Source organism: Gallus gallus, chromosome 4 (genome assembly GCF_016699485.2).
Source record: "Gallus gallus isolate bGalGal1 chromosome 4, bGalGal1.mat.broiler.GRCg7b, whole genome shotgun sequence".
NCBI lineage: Eukaryota > Metazoa > Chordata > Aves > Galliformes > Phasianidae > Gallus > Gallus gallus.
The window spans coordinates 64,275,054-64,300,874 of NC_052535.1; the positions used below are offsets into that span (position 1 = coordinate 64,275,054).

Genomic DNA, 25,821 nt, shown 5'->3' on the forward strand with positions numbered 1-25,821 from the left:
AAAATAACTCTAGAACACCATGTGACAACTTGTCAGGGTAAGTTTATGGAGGAAATGTGGAAACTCTTAAGTTAATAAAATCTGGATCATAATGTTTAGAATTGTTCTCTGATCATGGTTGTAAGTAATATAGTAACTGATAAACCTGTATGCAGCAGAGCAGGCAAGACAGTGACTTTTTTAAGGAGTGTTTCAATAGCCACTGAAATATTGAATCCCAGGTGACTGATGGCAAGGATCACTGAATTAGCCCCAGCTGGAGCAAGAGTCCTTTCATTGACATCAGTGTGCTCTGCCTGGATAATTGATCTGCAGGACTGATTGCTTGCTTGATAAAGACAAAGTATTACATTCCTGTCCTCAGAGCATCCCCCCTGCTGTAGTTGTGGCAGAGCTTACCTCATACTGTTGGGGCCCAGGCTCTGGGCATGCTGACAGCGGGTCCATGGGCTCTCCTCCACGGGGAGGAGAGCTCTGCACCTCTGTCATTGGTTCTCCCTTGTTTAATGGGGAACTCCACCCCTGTGCCCTCAGACAAATTGGCAGATGATGCAAGTGGTCTCTCTAGTCATCATTTCTAGGTGAGGAAACTGGTATGCAGAGATTACATGCTGAAGGCCACGCTGCAGATCAATGACAGCAGCTGCTGACTCCCAGCCTCAGTCCATTCAAGAATATTGCCCACAAACATTGAGCAATAGCACACGATCTATAGCCATTTTATTAAAAATTACCCCCTGAATCAATACAGACTTGTTTGCATCAGACATTCTTTATGATGTGACCAGCATCATGTGCTTTTCTTTCCTTCTTTTTTCTTGTGAGCCAAGAATGTGTGGGTAGATAGCCTGGCTTTTTTTCTAAGCCACTTGTCTGGGTTTCTGGGGGAGGGCATGAGGAGAGCACAGCTGAGCCAAACAGAACAAACCATCGTTGGTTTCTGGCATGTATAAAAGACACTGGCTCCATCCACATTGTTTTCTCAAGCTATAGACAATTGCCAGCAAATGTGCTTAATCTCTACTTTGTATTTGGAGTATTGCTCGCAAAGCCACCTGAGCAATGCTGTAGCAGTCTTTCCTTTTACTTCCTCAGACTGATAACAAGCTATGTTCTCTTTCAGTACTCTGCTCACTATTGCTATTTATCCTGTGTTCTGGCTCACGAGGCAAGATTAGTAATATCTTCTAATCCTTACCCTCATCTGTGTCACGTATGATACAAAAGTACATCTGCTTCATACCAGCCTAAGGCATATGCATTAAAACATTCTCTTTTGACTTTATATCTGCACATTTAAAAATTCTATGCACATAACAGTCAATATTCAAAAGAAGCCAGCATAAATGCCTTAAATATGTTCTGTCTTAATACCTTAACTTTAAACAACCATTTCAAGTAAGTGTTTTCTTAACAATGTACTGTGGCAGTGTCACAACTTATCACAAATTTGTCCTTAGAGAGACATATAGTAAAGTAAGCAGTGCATCAAAGAAAAACAAAAAATAATGACAAGAAAAGTAATTTGTTGGAAATGAAACACATAGATGTTCTTACATCAGTCTGTCAGCATTCCTTAGAGTCTTGTCTTTACTGTTGTTTTCTGTGGTTCTTCAGATTTAATTGAATACCCGTACACAGTCTGTGGTCATGCTGCAAAGTGACACGTTTGGAACATGTGCTTATGCGTACTGACTTCAAATCAGCTCTTCTAAATAGCTTTCTGGAATTAGTTGCCCTTAAAAGCAACCTCATGTTTTATGAAGCAGCAGTAAAAGTGTCTAAATATGGTTTTATTTCCAGATTGACTTAATATGGATAACTGTTATCAGAACAGGAAAAAGTTTACAGTGACCCTGGGCTTTCTTCACCTGTTTCTGACCAGAGAATGGTTTTGGAATTGATGCAAGGCTCTGGTGCACTCTGCTGGCCAGTCGTTGAAAGCTCTTCCAGCACAGTGCTTCGTGAGACTGCAGTACAGTTGCAGTCTGTCAAAGAATGTGTAAGGATTTATTTACCTCTGTCAGTTCCTTCCCAGGTGGATATATGCTACTCTTTAAGTGGCAGATGGATTTGTGCAGAGGTGGAAAAATAATGAAACATCAAATAATTGAGCACTTGCCCCAGAGTGGTGGGTTTGTCTTTTGACTTACACTGTCTTTATCTTTTTCCTTACTGGAAATGGCATGGCATACCTAACTGGACTGTTTATAATGATTGGCAGTGGTGATAATGTCACCATGTTTTTTAACTCAGATGCACACATAAGGTCATGAGAAGCACACGCACTGCAGAAGAATCTCATACACCTCTGCACTTTTATGCTACCGCAGTTGACAGGAAGCATATCCCTCCAGTTCATAGAAACAAATGTGCACTTAACTCTGTCTGCTCTCTCCATGTACAAATTAGGAAGATGCCCCAGCAAGAAAATGCAGAGCAAGGTTAACTGATTTTCTAAATTCATATTCGTGCCCATTTATTTATTTTACAATTCTTTAAAAATTAATAATTAATAAATGATTATATATAGATTATAATCATATACTTGTTGAGAAACTGTTTTTTGTGGAAGTTCTGCTGAATAGGTAATAGTCCTTAAGAGGTCACATCCTAAAAGCTGTGGATCGCCAGAATTCTGTTGATACCGAAGAACCCCTGTAACACGGTATCGCTGCCTGCTTGCTTTTTCACTATTTATCATTATATGAATCTATGAATACAAAGCTACATACACTTTATTAACAGTTTTTCACTCTAAATTCACTTGAACTATCAGGGAAGGGCTAGTAGCACAACTAGAGAATAAAGGGTGCCCATGATACTGTGATGTAAGAAGCAAACTTCTGTTCTCTGCTTTATGTAGTACCTAATGACTGTACCATAAATAACATTAAACACAAAGTAGTTTTTACCACCTGTGATAAAATAATTTGATCCTGTATTGTTCATTTGGGAACGGAGAAAAGGATTTTGGAAGCTGAAACGGCATCTTATCAAAAGTGGTTGCTGTTTTTTGCCTATTTTTCCCCACAGAAGTTGGAACAGTAGTCTTCAGAGTGCATAGGCTAAGCTAGAGAAGCGTAGTGAAATACTTGCAATTTTATTTGTTGCCTACAAAATCAGATTGCAATTGCAATTACCCAGAAACAAACAAAAAATGCCATTAAAATAAATATATTTGAAAAGGGAAATGGTAACCATTGTAAGCTATAGCTGCCTAACTGCTACACGTATCCTAAAGTGAGTATTAAAAATGAGTGCTCAGAACTGTCCTGGAAATACACAGTTAATTTTCTCTTAACTAACTGGTTCAGAAGCTTGCAATCCAAGAAGGCTACAATATTAACACAGCAAGCATTTGAAAACTAAGCCTTATGACAGCTTAGTAGCACTGCTGAGTCTGTGTATTATTACAATGTAGTGATTTTATCTGTTGATGGGGGAAAATGGAGTTTGATGCGTCTTACAAATTGTCTCGAGTAGGTCTCCCTTAATAGTGATTATGATTTCTTATATATTTTGTCTCTTTCCAGATGAGGTCCCTTTAGAAAATGCGCTTTCTGTGACAACCTATCTTTTCCCTAATGAGTGCCTCAGGTGTCCATGGTGATCTGGTAAAAGGCTAGTTGCATATTTCTTTGTGAGTAAACATAAATTAATAATGAATCTAATTACTCTTGAGTGGCGAAGCAAGAATGCTAATACTCAGAATACCTCAAATTACCTCTCATCATCAACTGTATTCCTTACTTATTTGTCATAGCTGTTTCTTTCCTTATATGACAAGCTGCCAGATTCTCTGGAAAAGTATTTACAGTAATATCATCTGACAGAAGATTTTTAATTTGACTTTAAAGCCTTTCAAGTTCACTTCAGACCATTTTAAATTCTGTTGAAGTATTCCTTAACACCTTATCTATGAGCACATTCTACCTCGTGCTACTGAAGGAGACCATTAGGTCCTCTCTGCCAAGGAGAGACACATCTTTCAGCCTTCTGGACTCTGATGCATTCCCTTAACTCAGTGCTGAATTCCCACTTCCCCCAAAAGTTATGCTTTCAGAAGTAAGCTGCAGTGTTTCTTTGTAAAGAGCGTATGACTTTCATTTTGTGTGGCCACCATGAGATAGAAGGTGATGTCTGAAAATGAAATTCTCACCCCTGGCGTGACTGTCGACAGAATTCTGTTAAATACTGACCAAATCATATTGTGAAAATGAGAATTCCATATTAGACTATGCGCAGGAGATGAATAATCATGTGCCTTGGGGATGTACTGCTTAAGTAAATGTAGTAATATGCTATGCTTGATTTCCTTAAATCAGCAGCTTCTTCTTTATTTTGTGGGCCCTAAATCTTCAAAAGGATTATTTAATAGACTGTTTTTTATCAAATTCAGCAGAGCACAGTAAATGCGCGCATGTGTGCTTGTAATTATTAGAAGTATGGTTATTTCTGTGATATCTCCATTTTCTGACTGTTATTACAATGGACACTTATTTTAGAAATCCATCTGAGGTTACTAAATTTAGGAACTTATATAAAATAGAAGACTTTTCAGTTTACCTGAGTCAGAAACTTTCTTTATATCTGCAACCTGTAGGTCTTCAGACAAATTACTAACAGAGTCCTCTTCACCTGTGTCTCCAGGTATTTCTGTGTAAATAATGCTATGTTAATTAGGGCATTGCATTTGTGTTCTACAGAAGAACAGCTGTGCTGCGTCAAATCAGATGAGCCATTCAACCTATATTCCTCTTTATGCCAGCAGTCAGTAGTAGATGCATAAACAAAGAGTTCAGAAATAGCAACTGAGAAATGAAACTTCTCCCAAAACGCTCTCATAGTTTTTGATCAGACCATCCACTCATCTTTGCATTAAATTTTTCTTCATTGACTTCTTCCATTAACCTGCTAGGCTTATATTTTTGGCCATAAAGTCATCTACCATGTAGGATTCTTACTGTGTAATAAATGGTTTTATTTTTAATATTGTTTTTAAACAATATGCCTCTTCCTGTGTGTACGCACATACCAAAACCAATTAACTCTTATGCAGTGTAGGTTCATTGGTCTTTTCTATTTCTGCATTAGTCCATTCAGTATGAAGTTATCCGTCAATAAGCACACAAAAACAAGTAACAGTCCTGCCAGGATTCTTTATGCCAGTCATTCTGCTATTTTTACAATAGTTGTTTCAGTAGTTGGAGAACCTAGCTCAAAAGGCCAGTAAAACTGAATTTATTGGACAACATAAGAAAAATAAATAAAACATTCGTTTTTAACTATTGTCTATAACTGTAGACTTCTTTTGCTCAATATCTTCATTGGTCCAGTAGCAGTATGACCATCTCTCTGATCCTTTCTTATCTAAGCTACGAACAGTCTTTTCAGACTTGATTTTGATTACAATTGTCTCTCTGTATTTCTTTCTCTCCCTCTTGTTTTCCTCTTTTTGCTTCCTAGTTCTATAGGAAATGCTTGGAGGAAATCACTGAATAATATTAAGTAAACTACTGGACAAAGCAGTGGATTTCTCCTCTGGGTTCCTTCACCACCCCACCCAGCAAATCGGTTCATCTACCTGCTTGTTTTTTGTGATTCATTTTTAAGATCGCTGTTGCAAAAAAAATTATAACTAAAAATTGTAAATGATATGTGTGTAGCTGGAGTACTTACCTATGGAGTCCTTTCCTGATTTTGCTTCTGTCCACTCTGGAGGCCTCTCACTTTCCTCATTATCTGATTTACTTGCTTGTTCCATGGTACTGTGCCCCAGAATAGCATCCAGTTCATTAAAAAATTTCATGCTTCTACTTGTACTCCCTGAGTCTTGGCCATTTTTTATGCTCTTGTATTCATGTTTCAGATTTTTATATTTTGTCCTGCACTGCTTCCAGTCCCTGTCAATTCCGAACTTTTGAAGTCTAGCAGCAACCTGTTCAAATATCCTTTTATTTCTCACTGTCCCCTCCAGTTGTTGCTGGATATTTTTGTCTGACCATATGTGTATCAGAGCTCTGACTTCATTAACAGTCCAGTGTTTTCCTCCTTCATTTGCTACTGTTGGAATGAAAGCCGGTGTTTTGGAAGCCTCTACTGCTGGCGGTGGATTACCTGTATCGTATGGGGTAGGGGAGAGATACAGACACAGGTTACCTGCATTAGGTAGGTGGGGTAGGGAAAGGACAGAGAGAATGAGGATGAAGTATGCTAGTTCCTGATGACTTTTCTAGCATAAAGGCTTAACTTCCTGCGTTCATCTCATGCTTCTGGTTTTACATACGTGCAGAACTTCAAATTGGGCAAGGATCTGAAGAATCCAATTCTTAACTCCACACGAAGCACCCCTTTTGAGGGAAGTGGAGAAACTGAGAATTTTGCCTTGAGTCACACTAGGACATCTCTGTGATAATGAGCCTGGATCTCCTGGTACAAAACTGCTCCCTTTCTCACTGCAGGTCAGCATAGACATCAAGATTTCAGCGATCAAAAACAACAATAGTAACTGACTTTTTTTTTTTTGCAGTCATACTGAAGTCATAGATGCTTTTGCAAGTGTCTTACTCTAACAGGGCAAGCCGGACTACAGGGGTTGGAAACATTATAATCAGTGGGCTTTGTGTGATGGCAAAAATATCTGACCTTTGCTTGCACAGACAGCAGCAGTGGAACTTAGCTGAGTATAATAACCTGTCTGGGGACAAGCTTGTCCTAGGTACAAGCCTGTTAGTTCTGTGGTAATTGGAACTCTGCAGCAGCCAACTGACTGATGTTTTATTGTGAAGTGTAATTTTCAAGTGATATATACCTTCTTCATTTCTTCCTGAGGGAAAATGCTAGCTTACATGTGAATGCAAACATAGGAATTGCCATGGTTGTCAACTGTCAACACCAGATAAGCTTGATGTAGTCTCTGCTCAGTATTACTGGGAGTATTTCACCTATCTATGTTTCCAAAGTAGTTCATTCTTCACTGTCAGAGAGCACTGTGAACACCAGAGGGAAAAGCCCCAGGGGAAGAACAGCCCTCCATTGGCTCTACATTTCTCAGTCAAACCCATATAGTATACGGTAGTTTGGGAGAGAAAGGGCTCCTTTAGTTCTTGTATAGTCCAGTATTTCTCATTATGAAGTTCATTTGCAACTGAGCTCACTTTCAGTTATGAACATTAGTTTAAATGAGTTCTAGTGACTCAGTGGATTGCTCATTCGTTCTATATGCAGAGCAAGTAAAGCAGAATAGAAAATTATTGCTTGTTTGGTTCTTCATTCCCTTTCAAAAAAAAAAAAAAAAAAAGAATCAAAATATTTTACCCTTAATCAGAGCTTTCAGACAAAGTGGTTATGGTCACTAATTTTTTTCTTTAACGTCTTAACTTCATTTCAGCTCAAATTTGTTTAAAAATGCTTGTAAGATTGTTAACACAGGATATCCAGATGTTTTTTAATCAGAAAGGTGCATGTGGCATATTTGGTATTTTTCTCAGCTTCTTCAATATGAAAAAAGTGAGCCATCTGCTGAAATGAAACCAAAATATTAAGCAACGTGGGTATGAAGGGCTCAATATTTTTTTCAGGGGTGTCTGAACTAGTGTCTGAAATCTAAAGATTAAGAGAGGCACTAGAGAAGACATTTTAGTATCAGTACATACTTGAGAGCCTATGCAATTTAAGTTATTGTGCCGGCTTTATAGAAAGCAGTTTTTCCAGAACTTAAGTAATTTAGCAGGCCAAACAAATCTGCTTGGCAGTATGCTGTAAGAGCACTGATGAATAACACAGACCTATTCCTGTAAACTTTGTTTCAGATACGGCAATAAAAGTTTTGGTTTTATATATATATATATATATATATATATGTATACAGTTGCATGTAGTATTCTTGTCTCATCCTTGATTTCTTGTTATGCCAGGCAGAAGGAGTGTAGTGTAGATATTAAAAGCCATAGGTTTAGCTGGGGCCCTGTTTTCTCTCAGAATATTGCACCTTGGAGATTATGTAGTGAAAGTTGAGCCTTGAGTGAGATGTACACTGGGGCATAAAGGGCATGTCAGAAGTCAAATGAGCACTTGGGGTGATTCAGGACAGTGCTGCTGTTCATCCAGGCGAGGAGTGAGCTCATCATTTCTCTCTGATTCTCCCCGAAATGTCTCACTGTTGTCTTCAGCAGCCCCTTGAAGGAGCACACATCTAGGATTTTCACCTTCCTCATAACTTGCCAGATTTGTACTTTTGCTCTGTAATGACTTAGCAAAACTCTTACGGGAGTCCTACTGGACAGTTTCAAGTTGCGTTGTATGTTTGGTTGGACTAAAACAGTGTTCACCACCCTTTGCTTGAAGAGAGGACACAGTTGCTGTGAAGACCATTGTGAACCTGGATTACTCAGTAGGAGAGGTCACCACCTCTGCACTGCTGTCCTGGCTCAGGCCATTCACTCATACTACTTCAAGCAGAAGTTACATGAGTTGGAGAAAATCTACAAGTTGACATGTGGATCACACACTACCATTTGGCATGCTTTCCACTAGCATTTAACAAAACTAATACGGTTAATATGATTAAGTTATAGCATGGAATGGCTTTTGAGTGAGAGTGGTGGTCAAGCAGGAGGCATGTCACATGCAGTGAGCTGTATTTAGTGATGCACAAGACTGCTAAGTACTAAGACTAGGAACGAGAAGGTGGAATAGTGTGCTTATTTTAAAGCTCTGTTGATCAGAAATGGAATTATGGCATATTAAAGCTATCGAAAATGCTCTGAAAGCTCGGAAAGCTATGCATTTAATTTTGGGTCACTGCTCCATCATACTATACCTAGTTGAACTGGTCTGACATGTGACATAAAAAGTAGTGGGTCTCCTGGAGCATCCTCATCGTCTTCTAAAGAAACTGATAATTCACCTGGGAAGGAAAGAGTTTTCAGATGAAAAATAGGTATGGACAAAATTAGCTGATATTAGTTTAAGTGAAAATGTCCATACACAATCAAATCAGGAATTTTGTAATCTCCACACTTAATTTGTATTTAAATTAAATTCAATTTAAATTGAATTCATTTGGCCTGTCGCCATAAAAGGACAGGAGTTATAGGAGGTAAATTAAATTACTTTGCATCTACATACAATGCCTGTTAGAAATATATTTTATTCCAAAATTCTTGTAGAAACTGACTTGATTCTAGTGACCCATTTACTTTTCTGATTCTAGGTATTTGAGGTGGCACATTAAAACTATAGTTTGGAAGCAGAGAATGTAAAGACGTACAAAGAAGTAGACTTTGCACATGGATTCAGATAAACATGAACCTGTTTATGTGACCAAACAAAAATCTCCAGAAAGAGCATTTAGAGAAGAATAGGAAGAAAACGATGTTCAGCAAAGAGTTCTGGAAATCTAGGGATTAATGGCACAGGGAATGCAGGAAAATATTTGACTAGAGTGCAGGCATACTTGTAGCCAACTGGAATCAATCTAGCTTTTAAAGTATTGCATTCCTACATTTCTTTAACAAGCAGCATTATAGCAATTGCTACGTGCATTTGGAAAGCAGCATATGTAGCTCAAGTTATGAGTCAGCTTAATTTTCACAGAGGACAGACTTTTAAATTGTGCTGTATTCAACACACTGTGTTGTCAGGAAGTCTGAAATGATGATTTTGCAGTTATGCTGAGTGAGCTGTTGTCATTTCCAACCAGGTAGGTCACATCGATCAAAGCTACCTGCACAGCAGTATTGCAGTAATTTGTAACAGCGAGCAGTGGTGTGGTGCAGTCCTGATGGAATGTGGCATCCCTGACGTAGGTGGAATTGAAAACTGCATTTAGATTCGTTTGAAAACATTATCCTAAATCCTTCCCGACTTTCAGCAAGACCCAGAATGACTCATAGATGCCGTCGCCTCATCTCTAACTGCTGCCAGCTGTCCACCTTGATTCTCTGGCAGAAGCTGTAACCCCTTGCAGCTGGCTTTACAGGAAGAAAGGTGTGCTCCTGCCTCCACCCCTAGTGCCAGGCCTTGTGCTTTATCTGCCTGAGAGTTGCAAAGCAAACTGTGGAGAGGGATGTAAACTCTTTGTTGGAGCCCCACTGAATGGGCCACGCGTGGGCAGTGGGATAAACAAACTTTATTTACAAGGTACACTTTAAAAATAAATGTTTAATATCATAAGCAAATAAGGACAGAAAACACAAAATATGTTGTATTTGAAAGAAAGGATATTTGATGGAAAAAAAAGTATTTGATGAGTAAAAGAGTTTACATGCATGTGTTGCATTCTCTTATTAATAAAGCTATGTATATAGAATATTTGTGAATGGCAAGTTTAATGTTAAAGTCCAGACATGGAAAACGACATGTGCATGGCATTTTCAGGTTGCATTTGCATAGGATCTTTTTGTATTTCTAGTAGCTGTCTAAGTTGAGTGCATATGATAATTTCCTTGCTGATGCATTTCTGTTCTGACTGAACTGAAATTAGATTTTTTTTTCTACATTGGCTGTTGTAAAGCGAAGGGCAAGGAAAGTGAGTTTGTCCTCAGACACCTCTCTCTCTTAGATTTAACTGTGATTTTAACTATTAGCTTATCTAAATTACTTTCAAAAGGAAACTGGTTTTATAAGATATGAAAAAAAAAAAACGAGGAAAACATTGCAGAAACACCATTCAGTCCCATAAAAGTAGACTTTTTTTTTCTTCCCTTCTTCTCCTTCCTTCCCCTCCCCAGCAGTATCCCAGTATTTGAAAGAATCAAACAAAACTTGCTTTGTGGCTTTATATGAAGGATGAGTATGAATATTTAGACTGAGGCTAAGCAGAATGGTAAAAATAAAGGAGTTTTTTGGGGCGCATGCACTGTCCGTGTCCTGCATTTTAAATAGCACTTTACTACAGCTAAGTTCTCCAGATAAGATCTGCATAGTGAATATTATTTGGCACAGGTGTTAGTTTTCTGATAGCCTTTTGATTTTGCTGCTCCTCCTGTGCAAGGCAGAAGCCTTGGGTTCCTCCAACTGTTAAAATAAAGCTTCTCAGCCCCTTTTGAAGAAGAGAGGGGTAGGAGTGTGCCTCTCTCCTCTCCTGTAACTTTCAGTGGCTAAACAGAAGTTCAGGAGGACACCTCCAAGGACACAGACGTACATAGGTCTTAACAGGAGATACTTCTATGAAACAGTCCCTTTCCTCCTGAAGGCAGCAGAGGGGCTGTGAGGTTCATGGTGGATAGGCACAGCGAGCTGTGCAAAGTCACACTGCCATCTGCGGGAGTGCCACATTGACTTCTGCACCCACGAGACTCTTCTGACCACCAGCAGCACAGCCACAACTGCCACTTCAGCCTTTGAACTGAATTTTGAAACACTGAGCTTGGCAACTCCTCCTTTCATAGCCACCACAACTCTGATGGCAATGGGAAAAGACTGCCCCTGAAGTAGCACTGTCTGCTTGACTTGCATCCTTAAATGAAGGAAGTCGATGCTGTCACGGCTATTTGCTCTGTCCGTGGTGCAGCTGTGTGTGTGTTGTATCGCTGCAGGACACGTTTATTCCTTGGAGTGCTTCCATTGTGGTTGAATTATGGTTGTGGGAATCTTTGCATTTAAATTGTTACCACTTGTGTTACGTTATTACAATGACAGTTGTTTTTACAGTTTTGCAGTTATTATTACAGTTTCATTTACTTCCTATTTATCCATAAAATAGTTAGCTTTTCTTTTGGTAAAGGAAGTAGTAGAAATGCTTGTGCATTTCAGAGGTGTATTTCATTATACCACCTTTAGAACCAGATTGTGCCAATGCTTCAAAATGAAGCGTGTCTCACCTGGGGGACAAATTTTTTTTATCTTATTTTTTTGTGTTTTTTTCCAGTTTGGAATTCATAACTGCAATCAACCTTTCCTGATTTAAACTTGCAAGAGGTCGAAAGCAGATGAGAACTGGGATTAACAATTGGTGCAAACTGCATCAAAACACAGAGGATAAGCTAAGGCCAGATCCTGAGATGAGGGACCTTGAATTAGCCTTGTGCACTCCTCAGGACTGTAACAGCTTGTATCAGCCACAGATTTGGCTCTCAGTTTCGCATATTTAAAAATAAAACTGGATTGTAGTGACAATACATAGTGCAGACAGCACATGTTAAAATAGCATAGAATTGGCATTTTATTTGTGAGTGACTTGTGACAGATTAGAGGCTTTCTGCTAATGATGACAAATTAAGGTCGAGCTTTTAGCTAGGGCAGACAGTGGCAAGAGAAATGTTATTCCTTTTTCTCAGACCTGTAAGACAGCATTGCAGAAGGAGCCTTGGAAGAGTACAATGGCAAGCTATGTGTCCAGCATCTCTCTGTGCTATTGGCAGTCCCCTCTAGTGCTATTTCAGTGGGTTTGTTGTTTTCTTTAAAAAGATTCACAGTCTTAATTAATGTAGATTGGTATATACTGAGGAAACAAATTGAGCTTATCTTTGAATTTCTCTTTGTAACCATATTATTTTGATACTTATAACTCTTACTCGAGCTTTGCTTCAGTGACATTCAGAATGTGATGAGGAGATTTGAGTGCTGTCAAATAGCAGATTGACCCTAATGAAATGTTAAGCACAGCTTAAATGCATATGTAAAGAGGGCTGAATCAAACAAGGGATGCAACTAATTTGGTAAAAGAAAAACCCTTCAGAATAAGAGCAGTTGTAGTTACATGTTTTGCCTCAGAATACTCAGACAAACATGGTGATTTTTACTTTTCCGTGGCACATTACAAATTTGAATAGGAAGTTATTAAACATCCCTCTGTTTCTCAAAACAATGAAGTTAATCACCTACAGAATAATTTAATTTACCTTTAGTCATCATAGCTGAAATTGCAATTACAGAGAAATAAAAATAAACATCAGAGATTTCAGTTGTGTCACAAGTAACAGCTTTTGAAATAATCATGACGTTTTCCACATCTACGTTCAGTTTTCTTTAAGTTTAGAACTGCAGCTCTGATAGTCATGGTTCCAAAGTATCGCAAATGAAATCAAAGGGAAAAAAAAAAGCAACACAAAAAACCACCTTTTCCTTAGTTTAACACCCGAGCTCCGCGCAGGAGCCTTGACACCAGCGAGTTCTTACAGAGGCTTTACTGCAAGCAGTTAGCGTGATTTGGTGAGAATTACACTGTATTTACAGGCTTCAACACTGGTGGGTGCTAACATGTCCTGCCCTGTGCCGGAGCGCATCCCGTCTGAGGCTGCTCTACAGCACTGCCGGGCTGGGCAGCTTCAGCGCAGAGCCGGCAAACTTAGGCTGCGGGCTTGTTTGCCTGGGGCTGAGGGCTTTTCCTTTGGTAGTTTTTAAACAAAGGGAGGACAGAGAAGCAGAAAGAGTTTTACCTTGGCTGCTGTCTGCGGTGGGGCTGGCGTTGAGCCGCGCCTCGGTGGAGGAGCACCTGCCGTTCCCCTCGGCCAAGTGTGCGACAGGTTCGCATCGCAGTATGGCATCCAGGTCGTGAAAAAACTTCATGGTTTTAGTGGCGTCCCCGGAGTTGCGGGCGTATTTAACCGTTCTGTATTCATACTTCAGGTTTTTGTACTTTGCCCGGCACTGTTTCCAATCTCTACAAACTCCTAACTCCTGCAGCCTTTTGGCAATGTAGATGAATATTCCTTTATTCCTCAGGGTGCCGTGGAGCTGCTTCCTGATGCTCTTCTCCGACCAGATGCTTAGCAAGGCTTTAACCTCCTCCTCAGTCCAGTGCTTCCCCGCTCCACTCTCCATGTTGAGAGTGACCTGGAAATGATTCACTATTTCTAGCCAAGATCTGGTTCCCTAGGCAACCAGGCGCCTGCTTCTCAGCGGCTCCGCGCGCCGCCCCGAGCACCGCGGGCCGCAGGCTGCCCTGAGCTCCGCACCGGCACCCAGAGCCCCAGCGGGCCCTCGGCGGCCGCATTGCCATCAGCCGGCTCTCTGCCCGGCCCCTGGAGCGGCCTCTCAGCCCCCCGTGTGGAAAATGGTGCCGGTGTCACCACCGCGCTGCCATCAGGGCAACAGAGCCGGTTGGGCTGGATTGCTGACTTGAGGAAGAAAAACACGGGCGCAGAAAGAAAGCTGCGCTTGCACCCACCCCATGCTGGGGACAGGCTGCGTGGACGCGGTGCGTGGGTGCTGCGTGTGAGCACCGCGGCAGCTCCTCTCCGCCAGCAACGTGAAGCTGCTGCCGGCCGCTGCATGGGCTGCGAGGCCGTGTGGGTGGTGTGGCAACAACGTGGGCATGATGCAGAGTCTCACCATTGCGTGGCCAAGTGACATTTGCTGTAAAATCGGTGGGCATGTGTATTCATTTCTATATGCATTTTCACTGTTCATTTACTACCGGTGATGAGATAATTAAATGCTTGCATACTTAGCATACATAGATTGGTAAAATGGCGTAAGCTCCGTGCTTCCTTTTTGCTCGTGCTTACTCTTCTATTAGCACTACATAAAAGATGTAAGCCCCCTACTTGCAAAGGCCTTTTATTCAGGATGTTTGCTTCTCTCCCTCTGTTTGATTTTGGTGATGTTTTAAGGAACGCTATCAATACTGAACTGGAAATCATCCATAATATTGAAATTTAAATTAAAAGTTGCTGAATGTGGTCTTTCAGCCCTTAATCTTACTGCCAGTCGTTATGTTAATAGACAGGACATCTTCCTGAGTTAAAATAAATGTACTTAAGGGTTTTCTTATCTCTGATTTTTTTTTTTCCTCGGGGATCATTCATGTCAGTTGTAGAGTAAATTCATTCAGATATGTGTGAAGTTTGCTTTGTTCTGCTTTCTTTGAGCAAATGTTCTTTAAATGTTGCTGTACACGTAACTGGGTCTAGCGACAAATATGAGGATTTTAGGGCTTAGAGAAAACCTTCAGTTGTAGATTAGAATCTGTTATGTAGGTTTGCAGCTACTTTTATTACTGCTTATACTAGATAATTCCTCAGTCGAGTTAAACCAGTCCAGTGGATGAATAGCAGGCTCTAGTATTCTAAAAATATTCTAAATGATTCATTTTCTAACAAAAATGTCTTTCCCTTTTACTCCTTATTATGTATGGGAATGCAGTGGGATCTGAGCAGGCCAGCACAATGGGGTCATGCTGCTTGTGGTCTGGGGCAGGCGCTGGATGGGCCCTGCACAGAGTCAGGGAAGACAGCTGGGAGGAGAAGCAGCAGGCTAGGGAAAAGGCTGTCGTTTAGCTGGTGGTGCTCTTCTGCTTAGCAAAACACCACTGCCAGCATGAGCCTGGTCCACCATAGCAGCAGCATTTCCATTTTCAGTGACGCTGTACACCAGAACTGTTTTGCTATGGTTCAGAAGCTACAGTGCCCAATATTAGGTTTATGTTTTCAAGCACCTGTCAGAGGGTTCACACAAGAGCTAGCGGTGTAAATGCTAGTTTGATTGCTTAAGTGCAGGAGTGCAAAAAATTTGCGTAGGTGATCAGTGGGAGAAAAAAATGCATTCCCTTAGGCAAAACCAGCAGTTTCTTAAGACAAACCCCAACAGAAATAGAGTAATGCTATAGAGACAACTGATAGCTAGAGTACTAGCACTGCAAAGTGGCTTTTCAGATTAAACATCTGCTGTTATTTTATGCCTACACTGAAATTGGACTGCAGTAAGAGGCTGAGCCAGTGCTTATTAATGGAAAGATTTCCACTGAATTCAGTGGGCTTAGGCACAAACCTCATGTGACTGTTTTGAAAAAAAGAGCACAACATGGGCAAGAAACCACCATTTTGAATACAAGTATATAAAGTGAAACAACAAATAAACTTACATTAAAATTTCATGTTGTAAAGAATAGATGAAAAACCGCTAATCCATAGTATAGTATGGTGTTTCATTCTAAGCATTTCCGTCCTTTATGTTTATTTGTATTTTGTCCACAGGGGCCAGGAGAGTGCTGGAATTGTGACAAGTGATGGAGAGTCATCCGAGGCATTCAAAGTGCACAAGGTAGAATGTAAATGTTTTGTAGATGCCCAAGTGAGATGCATGTTTCAGAGAGGAAGCTAAATAATCAGAAATAGGGGAAGCAGCCATGGTTTCATTTGCTGTTATGACTTTGTCAGTGATAGTATCTAATTGTGTTATTTAGGTGATTTCTTTTTTAAGCTCATGTTTAAAATAAATCTGCCAATGTTATCCCTTCTGGGTGTAGCCACATACACAATAGACGACACAAAGAAGTATCCAGATCGGGCTATTGTTATCTTAAAAAGTACTTTCCAAACTCCACCTGCACCTAAAGTGTTAACTCCAGAGATGTGGAAGAGTGCACCAATGCAACTTGAGAAGAGGAAAGAAAAGTAGGTACAGGTTCTGCAAAAGCACGTGGACAACTAATTCTTAGCAAGTATCAAGGAAGTGGCAGCTACTTCACCCGTAGGTAAACATAAACTTAGTAAATGATTAAATGGACATCTGAGAAGGTCAGCCAGTCTTTTTCAAGTTGAGAAAATCCCAAGGGAAGTTAAAAACCATTAAATGGCCACTGCCTCAAGTAATATGCCAGGAGAATCCCTGCATGCTCAGAGATTGGTTTTGTTCATCCAGAAAAAGATAATCGTCATCCTATTAAATGAAGAGCAGGGGACTGGAAATAAAACTATTTCAGCAAACAAAACTGTGGAGCAATTCTTGATATGAGTGTGCTCTCTGACCACTGTCAGAAGGCAGTTCATCTTTATGTTTAGGCATCTCTGAGGAAGATTAATTAAGCTGTTCAAATCAGTTTAAAAGAACTGTTTTGCTGCAGCAGCATGCATATCTGCATGACTGTTCCATGCCTCACGCACAGTCTCGTCTCTTGAGCGTTGTGCTTGTCACCTCTTCTGGAATTTCTCCCCTTCCTATCTGTTACTTACAACCTCATTCTGTCCCCTACACAATTTGAAATGTTTGTTTTCTCACAGCATCACAGAGTGGCCTGGGTTGGAAGGGACCTCAAGGATCATGAATCTCCAACCCCCCTGCCACAGACAGGACCAGCAACCTCCCCATTTAATACTAGAGCAGGCTGTCCAGGGCCCCATCCAACCTGGCCTTGAACACCTCCAGGGACGGGGCATCCACAACCTCTCAGGGCAGCCTGTTCCAGCACCTTACCACTCTCATAGTAAAGAACTTCCCCCTGACGTGCAACCTAAATCTTCCCTCCCTCAACTTAAGACCATTTCCCCTTGTCCTGCTATTATCTACCCTTTCAAAGAGTCGACTGCCCTCCTGTTTACAGGCTCCCTTTATGTACTGAAAGGCTGCAGTTAAGTCATCCTGCAGCCTTCTTTTCTCCAGGCTGAACAAGCCCAGCTCCCTCAGCCTGTCTTTGTAGGGGAGGTGCTCCAGCCCTCTGACCATCTTTGTGGCCCTCCTCTGGACCCTCTCGTCTAGCTCTCTGACTTTCTTGCACTGGGGGCTCCAGATGTGGACACAGTTCTCCAGATGGGGTCTCACAAGAGCAGAGTAGAGAGGGACAATCACCTCCCTGTCCCTGGTGGCCACCCCTCTTCTGATGGAGCCGAGGATACCGTTTGCTTTCTGAGTTGCAAGAGCACACTGCTGGCTCATGTGAAGTTTTTATCAATCAGGACCCCCAGGTCCTTCTCTGCAGGGCTACTTTCAATGACTGCTCCTTCCAGTCTGTATAAATGGCTGGAATTCCTCCAGCCCAAGTGTAAAACCTTGCACTTTGTTGTGTTGAACCTCATTACATTCACCCGGGCCCACCTTTCAAGTCTGTTGATCTCTCTTGTTCTCGACTTCCACATCTGTTCTTCTCTCCTGCTTCTGCTTGGGTTTCAACTTACCTTAATGTTTACCAGATTGCAACTTTCTTTTCGAGTGAGATTAAAAAAAATAATAATCCTGCAGTAAAAATTACTTATCAGAATGAAATTCTAGCAGGCAATAGAATAATCTGTAGAGTTTCCATGTTACCGAGCTGACATACTTAACTGTCATTCTAGGAGTTTGACTTTCTCATTGTATCAGCTTTGATATTTTAAGAGTTGCAGAGCATGTGATGTTTTCTCTTATCCTTGAAATACCTTTCTTGGATTCAGCACTTTTAAAAAACATAATAACCACAGTATAATAACGAGCCTGTGGAGTACAACTGATATGACTTGTATAATCCTGGAAGTTATGCCAATGTAAGAAACATTTGTGTCTGTTACCCTGGTGAAAATACAGTTAAGGTTCTGACTTTAAACTACACCGTGAAAAAATGTCAGCAGTGAAGATGCTTCTGTGTCCATTTGTTCTCCAGACACCAGCTGGCTATTCCTCATAGCAGAAAAAAATCAGAATGGAAAAGCTGCCTGCTGCTCACTGCATCGATTTACAACGCTGTGCATTAGTGCAAGCTCACCTTTGTCAACAGATTAAGCCAATAAATTAGAGTACAAACTGGACCACCTAAGGCATGGATATATGTTCCTTTCCGATTGTTACCAGCCTTTGAAGGTGGATTAATAGCCCCTGACAAAGGTTTTTAATCCTTTGTTTTAAACTCTTCCAGAAGACTCATCCAGATTTGCCTGTTAGAGCCTCTCAGCAAAATTTGTGCAAGAAAAAATTAGTGTCATAGCTGTACTAGCCCAGGATGTCGAAAAACTTGCATCTCTTGTACAGATGTAGTGATACCAGTAGCAGGAGAGCTTTGTCTTACTGTTGCATGCTTGAATATGCAGAAAAATCTATATTAAAGTAGATATATTATCATTTTTTGGTATATACCAGACTTGGGACATACAGAAATAAGCCTGCATGCACTAGGAATTCTTTATACTGGTGTAATTCACATTCATTGTCGTACTGACACAATCTAAATCAGTAAAATATTTCACTATGCTTATTAATGATTATGTACTCGTGTCACCAAATGTGTTTTGACATAGAACTGCTTGTTTAACCTATTGCAGTGCTTCAAATAGCCACATCCACTAGCACTGGACGTGTGAAGTGCCAGACCTCCTGTTGGGATAAGTAGGCCTAAGTAAAGCAAGAGGACGATTTCATTTCTGTATATGGTACAGACTTCATGTCATCTGTGAGACAATAGGTGACATTTGATTTGGCATATAGTTTGCTGAACGACTAAAGCAAAAGCACCAGTTTGAATGTTTGTGGCAATAACTTTTTAACATGACAGCAAGTATCCTAAAACCATATGTGCAACCACAGTCTTTTGGTATTTTGACTCTATACGAGTCAAAGAACAGAATACTGGAAAGCTTGACTTTCTTTAATCTGCTTTGGTTGAGTTCTGCAAACAGTTCAACGTATTTCCTTCCTCAGTATGCTATCCCACTGTGTTGTTATTGTACCCACAGCACAGGCCGTAAACCAATCATGACTTTCCAGTCTCCCCCATGTAACTTTACAGATCCTCAAAGAGTGTTATCATGTGTGATTGCATGTATATCACAGTTACCATACATGATAGGGAAACAGGGGCTCTGAAGTATGTAAACATTTTCCACAGGCAGCACAAGAAGCTGGAGTGGTAGGAGGGTTTGGAATCCAGTCTTCATTTCTACTGTGTGCAGGCTTTTTTTCCAGGCTATTCTTGCTGTTAATTTGTCTCCACATTGCGCTTGTTGCCATAAGAAGCTCCTGACAGCTGACTAAAAAGCTTTGACGCATTTCTGCTTTAAATAGAAGGCAACCTGGATGTATGAAATGTTTGTTTTAAGTAAACAAGAAAATCCTCTGGAAAAAAGCTTTGCTTTTAACATTGAATGCAATCCGATGAATGGGAATGACTGCAATCTGAGAAATGTTGTCTAGTATGAATATGTTGACCAGTATAGAAGTAAATCATAAATATCACTAACTTGCCAATAGTATATCCTAGGTAGAGAATCTTGCAACTTTTTTCTTCTTTTTCTTTGGACATTGTTTTTTTTGTTTGTTTTGCTTTTTTTTGTTTTTAAGCACCTTAACACTTTGGTTGTGTTTTTCAAATGATGCATTTTTTAGTCAGGAAATAGATTGTTCGGGGGAAATCCTCAGAACGAAAACATTTAATATTTTGTATAAAAATAGGACTAATGGGATCTGACATATCACTGTGCCACCTAATTAGCTTCTTTCTTTCCTGTGGATTTCAGGTTATTTCCCTTTCTAGCAAAGTATTAATGCAGGACCAGGAACAAGCACAAGGGGAAGTGAGCACACTGCCAATAAAACAAAACAACAGAACAACAATTTTTTTCCTTTTCTCCTGAAGGGAATGGGTCTTATAAATCACGTGTTCAATGCAGACAGCCTGAAGAAGCTGTATGTTTCAAACCTTGGTATCGGGCACACCAGGTACTCTACCTCGGGGATCTCTGAGCTGCAGAACTGCCAGCCTTTCGTTGTAGAAACTCTTCATGGAAAGATAGCTGTGGCACACAATGGGGAACTAACAAACGCTGTACGACTGAGGAGGAAGGTTAGTATCTCCTGGGAGATTACAGTATCGTCATTTCTGAGTATGAAACAGAAATGAGCGAAAAATTTGCTATGATGAGTATTTAATGGCAAACTACTGTGTGTTGTGAAAGAGCATCATAAACAAAATAGCCTTCGGGGAGGGGAGCCCAAAAAAGAGTAGTCATTTGTAATTTCTGTAGGGCATAACTCTCTAGTCCTCTAGACTATTTGTCATGCTCCTGTATGTCAAGTGAGAAAACTAATTCCTAATGATCATATGTTTAGAGTTAAGAGAGACATAATAATTAGGTGAGGTAATCGTAATATGAAATGTTCTTCTTTGGAATATTGTCTTTACTTGTGTTTCTGGCTTGCAAAATTCATCATGAGCACTGTCAGGACATAAACATAAGGAGATCATCAAATGACAGATTTTATAGTGTATTTGGCTGGAAGAGTATGTTTTAAAGAACCCACTTAAAATTTAGCAGATGTTTCATTGTGAAATCTGTGCTAATAAATTCCATCCAAAAGCTACAGGACATAATCCTGCATTGAAGCAAGGCAAAGGTATGACAAGATAAGTACTTTACTACTGGTAACCCTTTTTTGTGTGTGTCTTCAAAGCTTATGCGGCATGGTGTAGGATTGTCAACCAGTTCTGACAGTGAATTGATCACCCAGCTGCTGGCTTTCACACCTCCTCTAGAAAATGACGACACTGCTGACTGGGTAGCAAGGTGAGGATTACAGGTTTCAGAAGCAAGAACAGCAGTCTATTCTCACCATGGTGTGCAACACATGATTATGTTCACCTTTGTCTCATTGCAGAATTAAAAATTTAATGAACGAAACTCCAACTTCATACTCATTGCTAATTATGCACAAAGACATAATCTATGCAGTACGTGATCCATATGGGAATCGCCCACTCTGCATTGGTCGCCTTATTCCAGTAGGGGACATAAATGGAAAAGGTAAGCTATACGTATATATTAATATTCATACACCAATGTATATATATGAATATGCACATACATACAGTTAGTGCATGAAGCCATCAATTTAAGTAATTACAGCTGCATTTACTGAAGTAGAGATAGGAACATATAATGCAGAGGTCAGTCTTGTAAATTCATAAAAGAAGTGGTGTAAGGAAAAGGTAATTTGTAAGAAGTCTGCAAACATCATTTCTGTTTTAAGCAAAAGCGAATCCTGGTTGCCTGATGACAGTGTCAGAATTAGGTAGCCCAACTGTAATAGAGTATTTCTGAAAATTAAACTAAGTTCTTATCACCAAAATAGGAAAGCAAGGATGGACAGAATGACAGCTGAGGTTGGAAGGGACTTCTTGAGGTCATCTGCTCCAGCCTGCTCACTCAAGCAGAGCCACTTGGAGCCATTTATCCAGGACTATATCCAGTCCAGGAAAAAAGTCAGTTTTCTCCCTTTCTTTTGTGATAAGAAGGTCAAAAGGTGTTAGATTACAGACAATTTATTTCTGCGCTCCAAGTGCTCACATCAACTGATGAGAATAAAGTCCTTTGAGCACAAGAAAAAAATCAAGATTTTTAAAGCATACAGACATTTAGTTTGATCTGTTCTGTGGCTGTACTATCTTTACTGGAGTTCAGTCCAGGATCCACTGGTAGTCAAAAGGCTCTCTCTCTTGACACAATTAACATAGGAAAAAATAAGGAATTTCTTGTCTAAACAAAAGTAATTATGTATATCTAGAGCAGTTCAACTATAAATGGAAAAATCTGTGTGGAGACATTTCTGAACCAGGAATATGATGCTGTTACTACCAGTTGTGCCTAGAACTAGTTTACGGTGCTTACATTTTTTTAAATGATATTATAGAAATTTTGGAATGCTAAACCTTGGAAATTTAAATCTGAGCACTTGGCAAACTAGGACATAGCAAGACAAGTACTGTATTACATATGCAGTGTGGTGTCAAAAATGGTGGAATCTAACTATAACAGAAATCTTTTTATTTCAGGAAAAGATAACAGTGAGACAGAAGGATGGGTGGTCTCTTCTGAATCCTGTAGCTTTTTATCTATTGGTGCCGAGTAAGTGTTCTGGTTCTCACTCTGAAAGCTCTCCTCAAGCAACAATTAAACATTAAACCTCAAATTGCCAAATATCGTAATCTCTTTCTAACAGTGTAAAGACATGAAGGAATAGTTTGTTGACTGTTTGGAAGGGTTTTTGGTTTTTTTTGTCCAATTCTGTCTTTTGAAAGTTTTTTTGTTTGTTTGTTTGTTTGTTTTAATTGGGTTAATGTAAAGGAAATTAAATAATTATGTGCTTAGAAAGTCAGAGTAAAGACAACCACAAGAATGCTTCTTGTTGCTTTAAATCTGGATATCCTTATCAATGTTAATTTTAGCCTAGTTAGCAGTGGAATTCATGTATTACGAAGTAATGCTACAGAAAAGGTTGCAGTGGTAGCTTATGGTAGCACTAACTTGAACAATAGCATATGCTGCCTATCAGCCAGCCTCCTTGTTTCAAAGAAGTGACAGGCACTTCAAACTATTTCCATGGGTGCAATCACATTAGACCCATTAAAGCCAATACATAAGATTGACATTGCCTCCCTACCTAAGACACTGTAAAAAGAAATGTGGGACACTTTCTTGTAACAAAAAGAGATTGAAGGCTCATTGGGAGATGTCAAAAAAAAAAAAAAGTTTTAGTAAATGTTACTTCTCTTACCATGTTGGTCATAAATCAGGTCAAGTCCTAAGATAAGAAAAATATCATGTTCTAAAGCAGTTTTCCCACCAATAGGGTTTATGTTTTAAAACTATCACTCTAAATGCTGTGTATTTCTCTTTCAAGGTACTATCGTGAGGTACTTCCTGGAGAGATTGTGAAAATATCCAGGTATGATGTCCAAACATTGGATGTTGTACCAAGACCAGAAGGAGATCCATCAGCATTCTGCATCTTCGAATATGTTTATTTTGCAAGACCAGACAGTATCTTTGAAGGTGAGAAGATGTAATGTACAAAGCCTCTGCTTCCAGAAATAATGGGAGGTTATATTCTGGAGGACAACTGACTCTAGAGAGGATTTGGAATCATAGCAGGGTGGCAGTGAATGCGAGCTTTCACAACAGGTCTGGGACAGAATGGGCTGGCACAGTTCTTGAGTATATAGAGCTCAGGAGAAGCATGTAGCATCACCTTCCTGTTCCTGTCTGTGTATACTGCCTCAGTCAGGCCTACCTGCATAGCCTCATGGAAAGGATGAAAAGGACCACAAACATGGTTAAAGTAGTGGAAACATCCCTTCAAAGCAAGAGACTTAAGAACTGTATTAGTTCTTAGAAAACCCTTTAAATAATTCGACCTATAAAGAGAACCTGCAAAACAACTTTATCTTAATGTTTTTGTTGGAAGAAAGGGTTACTTCAGTAAAATGGTTTTAATACAACTCCTAAATCTATGAATTATCTAAGTATTTGGGACTGTCAGTCTCATGTCTTTATTTCAGTAGAAACTTCTGAAAATTGTCTTAGAAATGAGATATTAGCTAGGACATTCATACCTAGCACTGTCCCCACTTCTCTCATGTTCCCTATTACTGTTCTCTGTACCTTTACCTTGCCTATCCCACCACAGTACTTCCAGTTTCCTCTCCTGGTTCCAAACTTTTAGGACCTTCAAAGCTCCCGAGGGCTCTTCTTGCCTTAATGAATGTGGGGTAAATATAGCCAACTGATTCAAAACTAGTAAGTGGATAGAGGCAGACAGAATGATTGCACAAACTTTAGGAAACCAGACTTGCTTAGGAAAACAGACTAAAAATAGAACATGCATACTGTGAACATGCAGGCATAATTTCTTCTTCTTTGCTCCTGTAAGTAGATTTTGTAATATCCACAGGAATTTTAGTTACCTGATTAGGGCAGACTGGATTTTAATTCTCTGTGTAGTGATGGAGTTGTGAATGTTAGAATATGACATTATGGGAGGAAATAATGAGCTCATGTGAATGACTGCTTATTAACTCCAAAATTTTTCTCACTGACTTCTATGCCTGCAACTTACCACAGACATTTGTACAGCAATCTGAGAGGAAATCTGAATTATGCATACCAGGAAAAACACTTATTGCTGTTCTTAGGTCAAATGGTGTATTCAGTCAGGAGGAGATGTGGCCAGCAACTTGCTATTGAAGCACCTGTGGAGGCAGACCTGGTCAGCACTGTTCCAGAGTCTGCAACCCCAGCAGCTCTGGGTTACGCTCAAAAGGTTTGTGTTAATTTGCTTTCTTTTCTTAAATATATCTACACATGCCTTTTTTTTTGGTAGTGGTGCATTTCAGCACAGGCTACTAGAGTGGCCTCACACCCACTGTGTCATCTGCAGCACTTGTTTAGTTTTTGTCATTATTCCACTGTATTAAGGTATTTCAAAGATTTTTGGTTATTGTGAAGTCATACTGAATCCTAAGGTTTCTTTAAAGCACAGTAACTGAGAATAACCAGTTCTGTAGACGCTAACTCTGTTTAATGTCTCCTGTTTGTAGTGTGGACTGCCATACGTTGAAGTACTCTGTAAAAATCGCTATGTAGGAAGAACTTTTATCCAGCCAAATATGAGGTTACGGCAACTTGGTGTTGCAAAGAAGTTTGGTGTTCTATCTGACAATTTTAAAGGCAAACGAGTTGTTATCATTGATGATTCAATTGTGAGGGGCAATACTATTTCTCCCATAATAAAACTACTAAGGGAATCAGGAGCTAAAGAGGTAAGTTCGTCTTTAGTCTGTACAGTACAGATTTAAGTACAAGATTGATGGGAGGGTAAAGCACTGGGTTTCGACTTTATTTGTACTATGCATTTTTCCATTACTTACAAGTGCAAGTGTGCAAAAAACAAACAAACAAACAAACAAGAGAATGCTGGTGTGTGTTTTTGTCATGGTGGGTTGAAAAGTTTCTTTTCTTTCTTTGGCTTTGATTTTTGGGAGATTAAGGGGAGAGGAACTTGTCTCCATTTATAAAAAAAGTGCTAACTGACAACTAGAATAGGAAACAAATTAGGTAAGGTGAGAAAAAAAGTATTGGTATGGTATTCCTGCCACATGCATTAAGTACATCACATACTGCAGTAAATAGGCACGTGCTTTAAGTCATCACAGCTCATTTTTTCAATTGATTCAGATTTTTTAACTGAAACAGTAAGCAAGTCTTTCACTGAAGCAGAAGTGTTTTGTATGACGTTTGACTTTGAAAACTGAAACACCTGCATCAAGGATTGAATGCTGTAGAAGAGAAGCAAAATCAGGACTGAATCTTATGGAACATTAGGAAATATTGTAATGATAAATTCTAAAATTGTCTT

At 39.8% G+C, this 25,821-nt stretch overlaps 2 protein-coding genes across 9 annotated transcripts in view; one reads left to right on the plus strand and one right to left on the minus strand.

Annotated features, from left to right (window-relative positions):
- Positions 1-13,779, minus strand: part of PAICS (phosphoribosylaminoimidazole carboxylase; phosphoribosylaminoimidazolesuccinocarboxamide synthase) — a 35,027-nt gene extending 21,248 nt beyond the window's left edge. Inside the window, exons 1-4 of one of the 6 annotated variants that reach the window (XM_040698753.2) lie at positions 13,386-13,779; positions 8,825-8,911; positions 5,683-6,120; positions 4,570-4,659 (exon numbers count right to left, since the gene is read on the minus strand). In XM_040698753.2, the coding sequence (XP_040554687.1) occupies positions 4,570-4,659; positions 5,683-6,120; positions 8,825-8,911; positions 13,386-13,770 (1,000 nt within the window). In that variant the 5' untranslated portion in view covers positions 13,771-13,779. The remainder of the gene's footprint in view (positions 1-4,569; positions 4,660-5,682; positions 6,121-8,824; positions 8,912-13,385) is intronic. The other 5 variants (XM_040698755.2, XM_040698756.2, XM_046939943.1 and 2 more) reach the window with 5 other exon arrangements.
- The window catches only part of PPAT (phosphoribosyl pyrophosphate amidotransferase), a 44,008-nt gene that overhangs the window by 14,002 nt on the left and 4,185 nt on the right, over positions 1-25,821 (plus strand). For 2 of the 3 annotated variants that reach the window (NM_001396977.1, NM_001004401.2), the window contains exons 2-9: positions 15,924-15,990; positions 20,267-20,473; positions 21,082-21,194; positions 21,286-21,431; positions 22,460-22,532; positions 23,308-23,459; positions 24,599-24,726; positions 25,004-25,225. In NM_001396977.1, the coding sequence (NP_001383906.1) occupies positions 20,270-20,473; positions 21,082-21,194; positions 21,286-21,431; positions 22,460-22,532; positions 23,308-23,459; positions 24,599-24,726; positions 25,004-25,225 (1,038 nt within the window). In that variant the 5' untranslated portion in view covers positions 15,924-15,990; positions 20,267-20,269. Of the gene's footprint in view, positions 1-14,114; positions 14,316-15,923; positions 15,991-20,266; positions 20,474-21,081; positions 21,195-21,285; positions 21,432-22,459; positions 22,533-23,307; positions 23,460-24,598; positions 24,727-25,003; positions 25,226-25,821 lie in introns of those variants that run through there. The other variant, XM_046940174.1, reaches the window with a different exon arrangement.